This window comes from Bison bison, unplaced genomic scaffold (genome assembly GCF_000754665.1).
Source record: "Bison bison bison isolate TAMUID 2011002044 unplaced genomic scaffold, Bison_UMD1.0 scf7180017864384, whole genome shotgun sequence".
NCBI classification, from domain to species: Eukaryota; Metazoa; Chordata; class Mammalia; order Artiodactyla; family Bovidae; genus Bison; species Bison bison.
Genome location: NW_011494956.1, coordinates 16,217,585 through 16,236,529, shown reverse-complemented (window position 1 = coordinate 16,236,529; position 18,945 = coordinate 16,217,585). Strand labels below are relative to the sequence as shown.

At 46.3% G+C, this 18,945-nt stretch overlaps 1 protein-coding gene across 1 annotated transcript in view; it reads left to right on the top strand.

Annotated features, from left to right (window-relative positions):
- Nucleotides 1–18,945, top strand: part of EPHB1 (EPH receptor B1) — a 328,791-nt gene that overhangs the window by 182,000 nt on the left and 127,846 nt on the right. The window contains 1 exon segment of the mRNA XM_010858306.1: nucleotides 16,092–16,427. Within this exon segment, the coding sequence (XP_010856608.1) occupies nucleotides 16,092–16,427 (336 nt within the window).

Below are 18,945 nucleotides of genomic sequence, written 5' to 3'. Positions count from 1 at the left end.
GAGTCATCCTAGGTTGGCTGGAATCTTATACCATCATCCCCATCTCGACCCCATCATGATGTGATCACAAATCCAGGTATTGCTGGTGCAGACCACCTTGGTCCCCAGCTCCTCACAGGTGATCCCCAGCTGTGATTAGGGTCCTGGTTCCCCTAGCCCCACCCCCTTCTTCCATCCTTGTAACCCAGAATCAGATCCCGATCCAATTCTGACACCAGAGGCCAAGCCCAAGTCCCCTAGGGGGTTAGGTCTGGGACTCACTCCTGGACCTTCAGCCAGTTGCCTCTTTCAATCAGCTTTCAGTTTCACCGCTGCCAGTCAGTCCTGGTACCCATATGAGCCTGCTGCACCTCTGTTACTGATCATTAAGCTTCCCTGGGGGCTGGACTCAGAACCCACCCTCAACCCCATTACACTGGGTGGGGTTCCTGGCTCCAGAGAAGGTCATTCTCTGCCCTTCTAGCTGCCATATCAGAAACCTGGCACTAGCCGACCCTTTCTCAAATCATGACAGTGATCTTCTACATCCCCTGGCTGGTGAATACATGTGAAAACCCCAAAGCAGTTAGAGACCCACAGATGTCACTGATGGCTTTGCTTGGGTGTGACAAAGACCAGGGGCTCCAGGTGTCTTTGACTATCCTAGAAGGAAGCCAGTCTCAATTAGTGTAAGGGTATTTTCTGAACACTGTCCAAGTGAGCAAAGCTACCTGTGTAATTAGTGAAGTACACTGACTGGAATTGTATAAAGAGGTATTCCTGCCAGGAAGGTTTCTGAATTGTATGGGAAATTGGGTGAAGTAAAAAGAAATGAGTCTCATTTTCAGTGTGGGCTTGTCCATGCTCTTGGAATTATGTGTGGCATAGGACCAGGACACTAGCATTTGTAGTGATTTATTTTGAAACTCTGTGTTGGTCTTCTGAGAAAATGTCTATGCAATTGGCTGTAAAGTACACATTTGGAGCCAGAGCGTTGAGAACTCTTATGATAGGGGGTTGGCTGTGGGCTTAAAGTCTGGACTCCCCCGTGGGTAAATGGTCATGGATGACTTTGCACAGAGAGAGCAGGCTCCAGTCTTAAGTCAACTGTGCGACCACCTCTCCCCAGCATAACCAAGGTGCTATGACTCTGAGACCACATTAAGAAGAGTGAATGGTCTCAGGGGTTGATGGGTAGGGGGCCAAATGCCACTTGGACACAAAGGTCCCTCTGTCCTCCCTTTCCATTCTGTAGAGAGAAGGTTGGGGAAATGGTGGTCATGGTATGTTGCTTCCTCCTAGCTCCTCATGGCTATGGGCTTAGACTTGCAAGAAGATGTCCAAGGTGGTTTTTGAGCAGATCCTCTGGGTTATCACTAAGCTCTGCTCACTTTGCAAGTAGCAGTAAAGGATGCTCAACGTTGTTGAGTGGAAAGAAGCCAGCATGACACCTGTGTAGTTAGATTGAGATGCAGCTTGGTACAGGCTGGCTCTGCTGCATCAGACATGCCTAGAAGGTGGGTGGTTGGGGGAGGGGGCAGTGGGAAGCCCTGCCAGTGCTCAGTGAGGAAAGTTAGAAAGCCACTCTATTCCCCCCAAAAGGGTGCTATTTGCTGGCCAGCACAGAGGAACTTGCACATGAGGTGAAAAGTCACTCTTACTGTGAGCAAAGGGTAGGCTTTGTGGTCATGCCAGTGAAAGGGCTGCAGGCAGCTCTGTTGAGGTCAGCCACACCCATGCCTGCATCCCAAGCATGGTGAAGACTGTGCAGCACCATGGCCTACGGCTAAGGCCCTGTCTGAGTGGACCCCAAGTACCATGTACCTGGTACCCCTGGCCACAGCCAATTGGATCAAGAGCATAAGCAAGTAACAGTAAGTCTAACATGATAGCTGGTGCTGATTAAGCCCCTGATGTGGATTTTCTCAGTTACCCTCACAGAATATAAAGTGGTACTACTGTTATTCCTAATGTATAGATGAGAGAACTGAGGTCCAGCATGGCTAGTGCCCTAGATCATACATTTGTTCGTGAGTGGCAGGGCCCGATTTTTGCCCAGACCTGACCAGGTAGGGCTCCTTGGCCTCAGTGCTAGACTTCAATCCTTAGGAAGGAGTTCCATTGCCTCTGAGATGGCCTGACATCAAACTAATGCTGCTACCCACTTGAGACAGTGAAGGATTGCGTGTCATTGGTCAAGGGTCATTTTGTGAGCTCTATGGAAATGGCTTGGAAATGACCTTCAGCAAGACTGGGGAAGAGAGGAGAATTGGCAGGTCAGGGAAGCGGAAGATGATGGAAGAGGGGACAGTGGGGGAGAGGGGAGAGGGTGGAGGCACAGCCACCTCTGCTGTGTTATATAGTCCCCCATAGGTGGTCAACACAGCATTTCACTAATATAGATAAAAATGAAAATACTCAGACATACCTTGAGGGCACACAAGCCTATATTTGTGGAGGAAATTAACCTAGAAATAGAATTGCTGGGTTGCTGGGCACATGTACTCCAAAAGCCAATCAAAGTGCTATCCCAGAAGACTAGGCTTGATCAAGTGACACCCCCACCAGTGGGGTACATCTTCCTTCTCCACCCATGGGCTCAGCTGGATGTTATCCAGACTCTGGCTTTTGCCAGTTTGACTGACCTCCTAAAAATTTTGACCATATTTCCCTTAGTATAAATTACTATGTCTTTTTCATACATTTATTGACCAATTTATTTTGTCTCCTGGAAATTGACTGTTTTTGCCCTTTTTCTGTTTTTAAAAATTGACTTCTAGATGCCTGTTAATTAAATGTGACATCTTGCCCCCAGCCCTCTTATGTGTATGTGCTCAGTCATGTCCAGCGCTTTGTGACTCTATGGACCATAGCCTTCCAGGACCCTCTGTCCATGGGACTTTCTAAGCAACTGGAGTGGGTTGCCATTTCCTCCTCCATTAGATCTTCCTGACCCCAGGATTGAACCCACATCTCCTGCATTTCCTTCACTGCAGGTGGGTTCTTTACCTCTTGTGCCACTTGGGATTGTGCAGCCCTCTACTTATTTTTAACTCTATTTATGAATACATTTTTGGCATTTTTGAGATTTTTAATTTTTGAGCTTAAAGTTGACCTTTTTTTAAATTTCTGGTTTGGGGGATTTGAGTCTTGACTTTTTGCCTGGGTTTTGTGTATGTCTTCCCCACTTTAAGATATAAAAACACTCTCATTTTATTTTAGTTCTTTACATGGTGTTTATTTTTAGCTCCTTCCTTCATCTAAAACTTGCTTTGTGTAAGACGTGATATCGGTATTCTTATTTCTCTTATTAAAAATAGCATCCCATCAGCTCCATCCAAAATGTTAGTGAAATGCCTCTTTGGTTACAGACTAAGTGCCTGTCTGTACTCATCTTTATTTCTTAGCATTGATTGTTTAGTCTTTTCTGGCACCAGTTCTAAGCTGTTCTAAAGGTAGTAGCTTTGTCATATATTTCAACAACTGGTAAAAGAAGTCTGTACATATTATTCATTATCAAAATGTCTTGCCAACTCTTAAAAATTTTTATCTGCAAGATGACCTTTGAAATCAGCTTGGCACAACTCATTAATCAATCCTATTACATTGGGACTGGGAAAGCATTGAATAAATGGGTTACTTTGGAAATGACTGTCATCTTTATGATCTGCATCTCTTCATCCAGGAGCGTGTGTTCAAGTCTTCTTTTATATCCTTAAGTAAAGTTTTATAGTTGTCTTCATACAAGCATTACACAAGCCTTGTGAGATTTAATCGTATGAATTTTATGGGATTTGTGGCTATTGTGAATAGGTAGTTTTTTTCATTATATTTTTCAAAGAGGTTATGATTACTGTTAGCAAAGGACTTCCTGGTGGTGGGAATAGTGAGCTTCCCATCACCGGAGGAATCAAACAGAAGTTGGCCAACCAGGTAGGGACAGTAGAGGGCATTCACCACCAGGGATACACTCTAACCTCCAGGATTCCTTCCCATGCCAAAAATGAGACATGTCAGAATCAGGACTTGATTTTGGATGACCCATACCTTTCTGGGAGGTATACCTGCCTTTTTCAACTTTTCTTTTTGTTCCCTTGACCTTGAATTGTTGTCTTAGGATCCTGGGCTTTTTTGTACACCCAGAAAGAGGCAACACGAGTCTCTTTTAGAACCACATAGGGCGGTGCTGGGAGATTCTTCTGTGTGCCTGCTCACTCAGTCATGTCAGATTCTTCGTGACCTCATAGGCTGCAGCCCATCAAGCTCCTCTGCCCATGGGGTTCTCCAGGGAAGAGTACTGGAGTGGGTTGCCATTTCCTCACACAGGGGATCTTCCTGATCCAGGGGTTGAACATACGTTTCCTGTGTCTCCTGCATTGGCAGGTGGATTCTTTACCACCGTGCCATCTGGGAAGCCCCAGGGGAATAATAGCAAATCTGAAATTTGTTTTGAAAACTCTTCATCTTCTGTGTTTTCCTAGAGAAAACTAAATGAATAACCCATTACTATGTAACCCATAGTCTCTTCCCAGCTATTGTTTTGATGCCTTTCTGTTATACAGTGTCTAAAAATGATGGAGAATTATGACAACTGGAAAAATTCTGTCACACAGTGAAAGGGATTTTAGTTATTTGTGAAGAATTGTGGAGATGCAAGACTCCTTCGTGGGTACCACCCTCTCTCTGGGGACGGTGAGGAGAGATGACTGCTAATCATGCAGTAGCCTTGAGACCTCATCCCAGCTACTGCCTCCCTCTCCAGCTCCGCACATGCAGTAGGGGCTTGTCCAGTCTGGCCCAGATGGATATAGTATTTTAAAAACTACCTTGGAAAATCCATGCCCTTCTCCCTTTGCTGCTGCTGCTTTTGCTGCTGCTAAGTTGCTTCAGTCGTGTCCGACTCTGTGCGACCCCATAGATGGCAGCCCACCAGGCTCCCCCGTCCCTGGGATTCTCCAGGCAAGAACACTGGAGTGGGTTGCCATTTCCTTCTCCAGTGCATGAAAGTGACAAGTGAAAGGGAAGTCATTCAGTCGTGTCCAACTCCTTCTCCCTTAGTATCTAGTATTTGAGAGCTCACAGTAGGCTGTGTGCTACAGAGAGTTTGAGGGAGCTGAGGTGCTTTACCTGTAAGGCTTCCATCATGTATGTGACCCTCATCCTTGACAGGCCTTGGCCCAGTGGCTACCAACCATATCTCAAGACCCATAGCATCCATTTCCTTGCTCTAGATTTCTTTCCTGATCTCAGCCTCCACACTTGCACCAGCATGGGGGGAATTACCAAGCTCTGGGCTGAGTCAGGACATGCTAAACTGGGGTGGTTCAGGGTCTGAGTTGGTATCAATTAGAAATGATGTTCCAAAACATGTTGCTCTGTGGGAGGCTTTGCCAAAGTAGGGTCTATCTTTCTGTTGTGCCAAAGACTGGTGTATGTCCTAAAGTCTTTTGACTTCAAGAAGACTCTGGCTTAGACTGTCGCCTCTGGTGACAGCAAACACCTTGGAGTGTGCCTGGCAGGATCTGGCCTAGTGTATGGATCCTTCAGGAGGAAGATCTGGGGGACCATATGGGGATACTTGAGTCAGAGATGCCATGAGCAGGGTCTAGGGGGGTCCAGCCTTCCCTAACCTGGGTAGGAGCCCTGTAGACAAGCTTTGTGGTTCAGTCACTAAATCATGCCACTGCAGTAACTGCAGCATGCCAGGCTTCCCTGTCCTTCACTATCTCCTGGAGTTTGCTCAAACTCATGTCCATTGAGTCAGTGATGACATCCAACCATCTCATTGTCTGTCGTGTCCCCTTCTCCTCTTGCCCTCAATCTTTCCCAGCATCAGGGTCTTTTCCAGTGAGCCAGCTCTATGCATCAGGTGGCCAAAGTATTGGAGCTTCAGCTTCAGCATCAGTCCTTCCAGTGAATATTTAGGGTTGATTTCCTTTAGGATTGACTGATTTGATCTCCTTGCTATCCAAAGGACTCTCAAGAGTGTTCTCCAGCACAATTTGAAAGCATCAGTTCTTCAGTGCTCAGCCTTCTTAATGGTTCAACACTCACATCTGGAATAACTTTCACTACTGGAATAACCATAGCCTTGACTATATGGACCTTTGTCGGCAGAGTGATATCTCTGCTTTTTATACGTTATCTAAACTTGTCATAGCTCTTCTTCCAAGGAGCAAGCATCTTTTACTTTTGTGGCTGCAGTCACCATGCACTGATTTTGGAATCCAAGAAAATGAAGTTTGTCACTGTTTCCATTCTTCCCCCTCAATTTGCCATGAAGTGATGGGACTAGATGCCATGATCTTAGTTTTTTGCATGTTTAGTTTTAAACCTGGTAAATCCCATAAAGGAAGTCTGTCTAGGGCCTCAGAAGTCGTAAGCAGGAAGATGTCTTCAGAGGGCCTTCATGTCAAATGTCCCAGACAGTGTCTTCTATTCACTGCACAGGTGTGTACATGTAATTGTTTCTCTGCTGGAAGGTGGATGGATGGACAGGGATTTCTGGCAGGAGTGAAAGATTAGACTCAGAGTATGCAAGTAACCTGCCTAAAGTCACAAAGCTGGCACTCAGCCCAATTTTCCAGCACATCTTTCACCATTTCAGAAAGCCCTGAGGCCTCATTTCAGGGCCAGAGAGGAGGTCTTGAAGACCAGGTCTTTAAGTTGACATGACTTTTGTCTCTCCTTGATTGAAGTGTCCCCAGGAAATCTGCAGGGGACATTCTATCCAAACTTCCCTCTCTCTGGCCTCACTTGGGGCCACAAATAGAAGATTCAGCCTCCTGCCCCCACAGGCAGTGACACAGATGGTCATAAGCCCTTCCTGCTGGGATGCACTTCCTTACGAAGGCAGGGGCCTCAGCCATCCTCCAAGGGCTTCTGCAGCCCTGGAGAAACCTAGATGCTCAGGCTTCAATTTAGGTCAGGGAGAAGGGGCTCTTTTCCCAGAAAGTGAATCCACCCCCTCTCTCCCACACAATTAGCTCCATTGAGGCAAGTGAAACAAGAAATACTTTCTGCAAACATTGGTGTTTGGAGAAATGTGTAACACTGGGTTTTTTAATGCTCCTGAAATCCCTCTCAGCAGGGTCCCTCCTTGTTTTGACTAGTCGTTTCTTCTTATTACTAACTGTTATGATTAGGGGAATTGCCTGAGTACAGGCCCAGTGTTTCCAAGACCCTAATGAGCAACACATGCAGACATGCTCAGCCCAGCCCTGGAACTGCGGTTGCTCTGTTGCTACAGGGAAGCTACTAAAATGGTTCAGAAACAAGAGCTTCCTGCCTTCATGAGAGACCGGCCCCTGCCCCCAGCACCTGGCTGTATTTGCATCACACCTGCACTTTGCACTCTTAGGTGCCTCCACCCTGAGGGGAGGAGTCGTTAAGGAGGAGCTATGGGAACATCCAGGCTTGTACTCAAGTCTTGATTCCAGCACTCACCCACCACATAATTTAGGCAAGTTATTTAATGTCTCTGAGCTACAGTTTCTTTATACGTAAAATGGGGATAATAGTTCCTATCTCATGGGATGTTGGGAAAATGAGGCTTCATTAACTTATGTACCAAAATGCCTATGATAGTACTTTGCATGTAGGGTTTGTTGTTGAAATGAAATTCACAACTCCATGCAGAACTCTATTAAAATGGAAACCACGGCCATCTCTCTGATCTTTCAGATGATCCTTGTAGAAATCTTCTAGACGAACTACCGAAATTAATCAGTCACTCAGTGGTATGAAACAAACACATGTAACCAAATCAAAGCCTTGTCCTTCAGATGTCCATGCGGATGGCACAGGTGTCTGTTCACAGGAAGGCATGTCCCTGGGGTCTAGTTTAAATTCATTCAAAGCAATATAAAATTGCCCCTGGGGCAATTAGGAAAAGTAAAGCAACACGACAGCTCCAGGTTTCAATGTCCTCTCCTCCTTGCCTCAGGAGAGACAGCCTACATTCTTAGGGGAGTAACCAGTGTACCTGAGCTTGCAAAGAGACAAACCGGACTCAGCTTTCCAGTTCTGTGCCTCAAGCCCCCAGCACGACTGACTCCCTTTTAGGAAAAGCCACTTTAGGATTTGAGATATTACCATCTTCACCTTGAGCAAAACAGTATTCCAATTGTCTAGTCTTTGTCATTCGTGAGTTATAGCCAACACTTGGTCTGCTTTTTCCAAAGATCCTAAGCCCCTCTTGGTTTCTTTATTGAATGGAGTGTGCCTCAGCAGTCTGTCCACTTGATGCCACTGCTTTTCTTCAGATTCTTGATAGCTTCCTCTTGGTCCCCTGATATGGCCTCAAATAGTCATATACCCACCCCACCTCCAAAGACAAGACCTTCTAACCCCTGCTATTACAGATTCCTATTATTATGGTGTTATTGGCACCTGAGAGAGATCTTTAGAAACTGCCTACTGCCATCCAGGGAATCCCAGTGAAAGGAGTGAGAGCAAATCTACTCATGCCCCTCTCCAAGGTGCTGAACCAGCATGGTCCCCTGCATCACAACACTTTCCTCTAGCATAGTGGTCATTCTTGTCTAGTCTTCCCCAGGAAATCTACACCTAGTGAAGGAATGATAGAAGAGGAATTGGTGCCTTAGGAGGAAAAGAAAAGTGCAGAGAGAAAGACTGAGAGCTGAACTTAGGCTGAAGAGTGTCAAAGCTACACATGGCAGCCAGAGAGAATACAGAGGGCTTTTTGTTTTGACATTGTTTTCAAATAGCAAGTTACCCAAAGAAGAAACCACAACTGAACATGAAGCTGACCTCATGTTTACTTGGTAACTCTACTAGCTTTCTGACAGTTGCAAACTCCCCTTTTTTGGCTTATGTCACACTCCAGCCCATTCTGCTTTCAGCCCTATCTTCTGTACTGAGGACAAAGGCATAACCAACAGCCTAACTTAGTTTCCTGCATATTTTGCTTTGATAGAAGACCTCTTTAGATCTCCACAGCCCCCAATTCCATGTCTGCTTCTTCTCCTTGACTCCTGTTTCTCCATAAAATCTCAAAGACCTTTATTCTTCTCTAGGAAGCTTTCTAATCACTCAGACACAATTTCTTAAAGTAGGTATGTCACAGTGGGCCATGAGTAGAGATGTCCTGATAGTACTATCATTTTTGATAACCCATCTGGTCCTGCTCCTCACATGTCTTCCTGGCCCCTCACAACACACTTTTTTTTGCCACCCCTGTCTATGATGTTATTTTCTGATCTCCCTTTCTATCCCTTCTTAACCCTCAACTCACATTAAAATATGCAGTTAGTTTTCCAAACCACAATCTTGACTCTTCTTAGCCATGAGAACGCTACCTCTGCATCTCAGAGCTTTGAGTATCCCATGTCCTTTCTGGCTCATTCATAGACCCTATTTCAGTCCTTTCTCCTAAAATAATATTGAGTAGAGGACACAGTTTACTCTAGAAGTATAAAAGAGGGATGTCCCTGTCCACAGGAAGAAGGAGAACAAGCAAGACCAGATACTGTGCCAAAGTCAGACTGCCTTTTGGGAGGCCAGGAAGCAGATGTATAAGTGCACACAGAGATTTTAAGCCCCAAAGACAAAAAGTGTAGAACCGTGCTGGAGACGTAGCCCCATGCCCAAGACTAGGCCTCTGCCTAGGGGGTGCTTATAAGGGTTAGGTGGTCCAGAGGGCATAGATTAGAGCAAATAGGTTTCAAGATGCCTCTACCCAAGTACAGCTCCAATCTTGTGGGCAAGATGCCCAGACACCATCTCAAAAAATTTGTCATGCATTGATCTTACCATTCCTCAAGCATCTGTCTGTAACTCTTTGTGTCTGGATCACTTGCTCTGATCCTTAGCTAAATGTGTCCACAATTCCCAGTACTCCATAGGTAAGGGATCTTGTCTCAGTAATAAACATATGGATTCCCCAACATTATGGGCTATAACCTCTATATCTTTATGGCTGCCTGCACAGGTCTGGGCATCAGGATCTCTGCTCAAGGAATAAGTGACTGAACTAGAGTAGCCTTAGTTTGATGAGAGGGTCAGGATTCCAGATCATCCAATAATGACAATACTAATACTAATAGGAGCTGACATTAACTGAGTTTTTCGGTGTACCAGCCACACAGCTAAACCCTTGGACTTATTATCTCATTAAATCTTCAAAACTACCATTTTTCAGATGAGATAATTAAGGCTTAGAAGTTCACGTTCCTAAGCTTTGCCAACAAGAGAATATATATTTTTTTAATTTTGTTGCTGAAAACATTTAAGAGGTTTGTTGGTTGGTTTCAGAGATCCCTCAGAGTCTCTGAAAACATGCATATATGTTCAAATACATGTTCATTTTTATCAGGAAAAGCTTTGTTGCTTTCATCAGATTCTTCAAGGGGTCGTTCACAAGCAAGGGAGGACCTCATCTCTGGCCTTAGGCAGAGGAGTCCAATTCCAGCCTGCACAAGGGGGCTTCCAGGATTACATCACCTTCCTGTGATTGTCATCTTCACCTGCTCTCCATGGTGAGGGAAATGAGGACACAAACCCTGGCAACAGCAATGCACAGTGAGCTGGACATTGCCTGTTCTGTACTTTGGACCAGCCAGAAATTCACATCTAAATTCTGAAACTAGATGTTGGCTTTTTTAAGATTCCTGCTAAAACTGGCTTTTGAGGCTTACCTATCTTAAGCATATTTCATCTCTGATTACTCAAGAGTGCTCTTATTTCCAGCTTTATACAAATAAACTCACCTACTCTTTCCCACCCACTCTGTCTCTCAAATCTTTAAAAAAAATTCATCTGGCCCAAAACACATTAAGAAGCAGGAGATTCCATCTCAGTGTGACAACACTTGGGGTAGCTTATGGCTCTAGAAGGATAAATTCTGCCTAACTTTCTGAATTCCCAGTGCCATCCGTGCTTCATGTGGGCAGAGCTAAGCTCTCAGGCCCATCCTGGAAGACCCTGGAGACCCATCCCCACAGTCCAGAATCCACTGTGTTCCTCCCACCCAGAGAATCACAGCTCAGCAGTTTTCCCATCCTTTAAAAGGACTGAGTTTTCCTAGCCCTTTTAGCAGGAAGCTTTCATCAGTAGTAACCGTGGCAACAGATCAGAGAGGCTTCAAAAAGCCTGTCTGTATGTAATTAAGAAAAACGAGGACGCGGACGAGAGAGCAGGGAGCTTAGACAAGGAGACCCTGGCTCTGAGCCCTGCCAGCGCACTTCCTGAGGGCTTCTGAGGACGGATAAAGCAAATTTTCTTCTCTCTCTGGTTCCCTTTCCACTCCCCCTTTTAAAGGTTTTTTTTTTTTTTTTCCGCTGGTCTCAGTTGGCCTCCTTCCTAAGGATGTTGCTGGGGACCTGGTGCTAGACAAATTCTCTCTACAGGGGAGGACCCCAAACAAGGGGCTACAGCCTAGATGAGTAGGAAGTGGCCCTGACATTTCCTTTAGGAAGATTTATCTGGAGGCCAGCTCTGCTGTGGTCAGACTCTTTGTCCAGACACAGGAGGATCCAAGCTACATACTTGCAGAAATGCGTCCTTGTCATCAGGACAATGCAGGACTTGGGAACCATCATTGTTTTAGCTGCCCAGACACTGGGCTTGGCTTGCTTGTCCTGGAAGGGTTCCTCATAGGAAAAGGGTCAGGTGTGAAGCATTGCAGGGAGGCAATCTGAGCCTAGGGGCAGCTTTATTTCCTTCATCTCCTTTATCTCTGTGTCCTTTATCTCTTTATTTCTCTATTCTTTTCTGTCACTCCCCGACCCCCACCAGTGTAAACTCCATGGGAGCAGAAGCTCATCTGCTTTGCTTTATCCTATCTCCCAAGTGCCCACAATAGGCAGGAGTATTTATTTAAAGAGTGAGTGAGTAAACAAATAAATAATGAATGGGGTTCTAGTAGTTGTTGGTGGCCCAGATCTGGGCCACCTCCTTAAGGGTATGCTGTGAACCCAGGCACCATGCTGGCTTCTGAGACCACAAGATAGTGTTCAGGTTCTCCTGGCTGTCTGAGTCTGCTCTCCAGGGAGGGCCATTAAAGTCTGCTCCTGATCTTGGAAGGAAAGGATTCAGATTTGTGTAGCCCTGGACTCAGCAACCATGGCTCCCAGAGACCCCCGTTCATGGCCCACAGATGCATGTGCCCTGGAGCGCAGCCATGGATGAGACGTGCTTGCTTCATATGGAGGCTATTTTAAATAAACATGAAAAATTCATCATTCACAGAAACCCACTGCTTTTCTTCTTGAACGGGAAGCAAATGAACAGACATGGAAAAAGTATCGACCAGGGTGGGTCTTCTCAGCTTCCAGGGACACAGATGGATCAGGGGTGGTTCAGTTTCTCTTCTGCCACTTGCGTTTCACCAAAACCTCTACCACTTGGGCTTCCCTGGTGGCTCAGTCTGTAAAGAATCTGCCTGCAATGCAGAAGACCTGGATTCAATTCCTGAGTCAGGAAGATCTCCTGGAGAAGGGAAAGCCTACCCACTCCAGTATTCTGGCCTAGAGAATTCAAGGACTGTATAGTCCATGGGGTCGCAATGGGTCAGACACTACTAAGCGACTTTCATTTCACTCTACCACTCAGGGGCACAACAGGGTCCTCACTGCTCCTGCATGTTCCCTCAGCCCCACCGCAGGGCATCTGTCTCATGCTGGAGAGGGGTGCACACGTGTGACCTACAGCCTTGCACACTGAGCAGAGGTCGAAAACTGGTAGAATGGGGCCTCCCCCAGGCCGAGTGCTAGACATGGGAATCATGGAGACAAACCAGCTACCAGGCCCTGCTCACCAGGAGGCCATAGTGTGGTGAGGATGCCTAGGAAGAGCCCATCGCAGTGTGATGGTGGATTCTGTGTTGTTGTTCAGTTGTTAAGTCGTGTGTGACTCTTTGCATCCCCATGGACTGCAGCATGCCAGGCTTCCCTGTACCTCACCATCTCCTGGAATTTGTCCAAGTTCACGTCCATTGAATTGGTGATGCCATCCAACCATCTCATCCTCTGCCTCCCTCTTCTCCTTTTGCCTTCAATCTTTCCCAGAATCAGGGTCTTTTAGGGTGAACTGGCTGTTCACATCAGGTGGCCAAAGTATTGGAGCTTCAGTTTCAGCATCAGTTCTTCCAGTGAGTATTCAGGTTTGATTTCCATTAGGAGTCACTGGTTTGATTTCCTTGCTGTCCAAGGGACTCTCAAGAGTCTTCTCCAGCACCACAGTTCAAAAGCATCAATTCTTCGGCATTCAGCCTTCTTCATGGTCCAACTCTCACCTCCATACGATTCTGAGTTACACAGCCAGAAATGAGCTTATAGAAGCCCAGAGGGGAGGTGTGTGACTGTGAGCATCAGGGAAGTCTCCTAGTGAAATGTGCTGGATCTGGAAGGGTGAGCAAGAGTTCCTCGAGTAGATAGAAGGAGAAGAATTCCAGACAAAGGAGAGAATGCAGTGCAGAGGCTTAGGGATTTGAAGTGAGTTCAGTGTGCACAGGACGTGGCAGGAACTTCCTGTTGGTCACAGTATGACCCAGAGATGAAATCAAGAGCAGCAAGTCCATATGGGGACTTGAAGGACATGGAAAGGAGGGTAAACTTTTAAATAACTGGTATTTGAGCAGAGAATGATATGATCCCATGTACATTTTGAAAGACACACCCTGGTGGATGAGAATAGATGGGAGATATGGAAAGCGATTGAAGGATTGATTAGAGGCTTTGCTTTAGGGAAGGAAAATTGGTGGAACCCATTTTTGTGAGGTGATAGAGATACAGAGGAAGGAAAAGATCTGAGGAAAGGAGATGCCGCTGACGAACTGTGTGTTGGGTCCCCATGTTCTGGCCAGTGACCACAAAGTATGTTAGGAAGTAAGGACCAAATTCTCTGGATTTGTCAAGTAGGGAACCCCCCACACCACCCTACCCCTGTCCAAAAAAAAGGGGGGAAGGCATGAAAGAGGAGTGGGGGAGAAACCAGACTGCAGGTGGTTGAACATGGAGAGAGGAGAGCCTGTATGATGTGTGACTCCACTTTGGGGAAGCTTGGCTGGAGAGTGAAGAGGGGACATTCAACATGGAGAAAGATATGCCAGGTGACCATGTTTGGGTTTTAAGTGGCTATGACTTATGCAAATTTAGGTAGAGAAAGTAGAGTCAGGGGAGAGGATGAAGTTGAAGTTCAAGGACAAGAGGAGGTAACTGGAATCAGGGTGTGTGTGGGGGGCCATCTCCAAAGGATGGGAGGGGTGAATGGTCACTCTCCCTAACAGTACTGTCTCTGCCCCTCCGCCCAAGGCTGCTTTTTGAGTGATAACCAGAGGATGCCACAGGATGCAGCAAGATAATATGGTTAAAGGATTTACCCCACGCCTGGCATGGAACAAGTGCTTGGTAAATGTAATTTTTCTGACTATGAGAAACAGTGGCCTGTGGCTGAGGCTAGGCTATCTGCTGTGACAATGAGTCAGACAGCGATGGCATTCACCACAGGGAGCTTGTGGTCTGAGTCTCATCCGTCTGAGCAAACAGACATGTCTAAGACAGGCACTGGCCAATATGGGCGTTAATGATGAATGTGGTGTGAGACAAGGCTAGCCATGACCAATAGAAGTCCACCTAGGGCGATCCCCAATGCCTGCCCAATGCTAGCTGTGCACTGATTTCAAAAGAGATGGATGTTTATCCCTGGTCAGATGGGTGGGGAATTCTTGAATGCTATTTGCAAGACCTCAGTAAAAATGCTTCATGAATCCTGCCCTGTCACAAACATGCATGAAAACTATGCTTTAGCTCAGGTCTAATGGGCTTTATATAGTACAGTACTGATTTTCTTTCATGTTTTAATAGAATCCGATTTAATATTTGCTTTCTGCTCTCTCTGCTTGCTGTTGACTGATTCAACACAGAATCCTTCCCTGGTGCCCCCCGACCTTGTTGTTATTCCCTCATTCTGTGTGTTGGCATTTGATTCTTGTCTCCAGCATGAACCTCTTTACACATGTCTCCGTTCAGCTGGCGACAGTCACGTGCGTGAATTCTGAATGCATTACTATCCAGAGCAGTGGCTCCCACAGGCCTGCCATTCAGAAAAGGGGCTTCCAGGCAGAGTCTGTTTCCATCAGATGGATACTGAGGGTAAGCAGAACCCATCCTGGGAACCAGAGGCTATGGTCCATTCTGTTCTTGGGCAGGAGATTCTCCAACTGGATCTCAAAATGCTCAGGACTGCAGCCATGAATTTAGCAGCATTCTGCTCTCCTACTAGGGACCAAGCTTTCTAGAGTTTTGCAACAAGGCATCTCAGCCTTTGCAAGTGTGTGAACAGCAGCCATGGATGGAGCTGTCCGGAGGAAAGAGGCTGCCCTCCTTGAGTCCCAGTGAGCCTGACTGGTTTGTAGGAGAGACGGTCTGTTCAGATCTCTTGTTTTCCATGAAAAGATCTGACCACCAATGTTTGGAGTGCCGTATCAGCTTAAGACCAGCTCTGGTAGCTAGCAGAGTGTCTGGGACAAACCGCTATGCTCTTCTTGTACTTTGGGGTAAGAAATAGTGGCTGTGTGAATCTCCTACCCAACATGGCTTCTTGAACCACAGCTTGTACAATGTGAATATTCATTTCTCCAGGTGTTCTGGAAGCCCATCCTGCAGAGAAACACTCCCACTGCCATGCACATACCACATAGATCCCAGGTTGTGTGAGACTGTATGCAAGATGCCTGAATATGTTGAGTCCTGTCCTCCAACACTTGAGTTCTCCACAAGTTAAGAAGAGACATGGAATCCAATAAGAGTCCAATATACATACATGTCACTGATGCTAAAGCTGCCTGGAGGATGCAGCTGAGTCCTGAGAACAAAAGGGCTTGTATCCAAGACCTCCATCCTCCTCTCCCTCGGCAGACATGATTCAGAGAAGAAAAGCCTCACTGGGATGACTAAAAGGGGAGCTGGCAACAGGTTGTCATCTCCATCTGTCATTTTTTCTCAGAAAGGATTGGGACATGGTTGTTTGGAGTTGAGGGAAGAGAGGAGATATGTGTATGTGAGGAGGGTGGGATCACACCAAAGAGGGATGGAGAGAAGCTGGCCAAGCTTCCACCCAGCCTCACTGGGCCTTTCTTTGTCTCCCTGCAGGTGTCCCATCAGGTCCCCGCAATGTCATCTCCATCGTCAATGAGACATCCATCATTCTGGAGTGGCACCCTCCTCGGGAGACGGGTGGGCGGGATGACGTGACCTACAACATCATCTGTAAGAAGTGCCGGGCAGACCGCCGGAGCTGCTCCCGCTGTGACGACAACGTGGAGTTCGTGCCCAGGCAGCTGGGCCTGACTGAGTGCCGCGTCTCCATCAGCAGCCTGTGGGCCCATACCCCGTATACATTTGACATCCAGGCTGTCAATGGGGTCTCCAGCAAGAGTCCCTTTCCCCCACAGCACGTCTCTGTCAACATCACCACAAACCAAGCTGGTAAGTCTGGAGGCGTCTATGCCCCTTTTGTCTGTCTGTGGGGCTGACACTTGGGCCACTTCCGTGCAGGAGCAAAGCTGCAGCCACATCCAACCCGTTAGTCTGCACCCAGGCCTCCTTCCAGGAGTGAAGGTATCAGGTGATGGGCATTTGAGACCATGGAGAGGTAGGGTTTCACCTGTGAGAGCGAGCTGGATTCTGAGGGCTTTTCCTGTGCCTGGTACAAAAGCAAAGATGTATACTCAGGCTAGCATGGACCCAGTGCTCTGCACATTCAGCTAGGGCTCAAGGACCATCCTTGGAAGGATGGATGGACAGATGGATGGATGGGTAGGTGGGTGAATGGGCAGAAGCACTGTACGATCTTGAGAACACCAGTGTTGCTTTCTTAGAAAACCCAATGAAAGCAACTTCCCGGAAATCTTGTCAGTATTGCCTTCATAGATTATTTTTCAATTAAACCCATGTAATTCAAGAGTGCACTCTCCTTTACAGCGTGCTCAGATGAATGCTACACTGTTATAGAGACTTCAGACAGTTTATAATAGATCGATCCTGATGGCCAGTACATCCCTGTACTGCATAGCTCAGAACACATTTTCTTCTCTTCTCTATTTCCAAGTCTTTTGCTCTTCTGACCTTTTCTTTTTATTACATTTCACACCTCTTGCAACAATCCATTTTTTAAAATCCATTTAATCAGTCCATTCATGTACTCACTCTGCTACTGCTAAGTCACTTCAGTCGTGTCCGCTCTATTCCTAGCGACCCCATGGACTGCAGCCTACCAGGCTCCTCCGTCCATGGGATTTTCCAGGCAAGAGTACTGGAGTGGCGTGCCATTGCCTTCTCACTCATTTATTTATTTATTCCCTCTTTATTGAGGCAGTTATTCAGCATCTACTGTGTGCCAAGCTGTGGATTAGACACTGTGAGGGATACAATGACACTTGGGCACCATTGTTCCTCCCATGAAACTCATTAACTGAAAAATTTCCAGGGCGTAGACACAAAGTGCAGAGCTGCAAGGTGGTGTATCCCAAGCATCATATGCTGTACTCATGCAGTAAAGACCAAAGGAAATAGAGAGAAATGAGCAATGTCCCCCCTGGGGGGAAGGTTCAAGGCTGCAAAGGGGACGTTAAGATCATCTCTTATAGACAATGATGAGAATCATAAGCAGTGGACCATGATCTTACTTGGAATTATGGATTTTTCTCAATCAGCAAATTGTAAAAGGGTAGCTTGTTAGTGGAATAGCAGGAGCTGGGCTCTCTGTCCTTCCACGTAGCTCCCAATTCTTGACCTCTTCTATCCTTCTCCATCCTTTCCTACTCCTCATCACCCCCTCCCCCCAGTCCTGAGACTTGTTCTGCCTCTTTCAATACCAGGCATCTTTGATGGCAGATGATTCTTGGGTTTAAGCTGTCAGAATGGAGAAGAAAAAAAGGTGTCATCAGAGAGCATGGCTGTCCAGATGGCTGCGTTGTTGCTGAGAGCATGTGTGTGTTCGTGTGTGCGTGTTTGTATGTATGCGTGTGGTCACGTGTTTACATGCATACGTGTGTAGTGAGAAAATAAGAGTGGAAGTGTGGAAGCCTCCAGCTGGTGACCACAGCCCCAGTGCCATGGAGACAAAGGTTGTGACAGCCTGTCTTAGCCAAAGAGAAGGAAATGGTAATTTCTGCATCATGATGAGCACGTAACATGGGCAGCCTTTGTTAGCAGTATTTCCCTTGGAGAGTTTAAGGCAGAAAACTGGCTGAAATATTTTAGTGTCCCAGCTTCTGGGAATAATAATCCTGCCAGGCTGTCATGTTACGCTGGGCTTGGCTGTCTTTTCTCTCTCTAAGCATGTGTGAACAAACCTGCCACTTATATTGGTTTGCTTTGATTTCTGCCCCTCCCTTCCCTTACCCTGCTATTCCCGAACCTGCCCATCTGCTTGTCTTGCCATCTGCACCTTCCCAGGCTTGTGGGGCCGAGATACCAGGGCTCCTACAAGGGACCCTGCATTACCAGTGTTCAAAATATTTATCTTTATCCTCACCCATTGGCCCTTCCAGAAGCGTTTCTTATGTCCTTTGTTCCCCCTCTGATGGGCCCTTTATTCTTAATTTTTCCTGACTTTGTAGTCATAGTCCCACTGTCACCATCCAATCAATGACTTCTCTTTGGGAATCCTGGAATTAGGGTGTCAGAAAGTTTATGATCGATGAGGTAAAGCTGCAACTGCTTCTTCATGGCATATGGTTATTATAAAATAAAGATCAGGTTAACCAGTAATTTCTTATCCATAGGATAAGAAACAATATGCTGCTTTGGTGAATCCACACATGAATGCAAATTATTTTCAACCAAAAGATAATTTGTCTAAAAAGACAAGAATTTTAAAAACAAACACTTAGCCTGTACCTCTGCAAGAGGACTTTAAGAACATGAATGGGAGCTCCAGATTTTATAAAACATGAAAGAGAGACTAATACCATCAAAAGATTCCTAGTGACTCACTCAGATC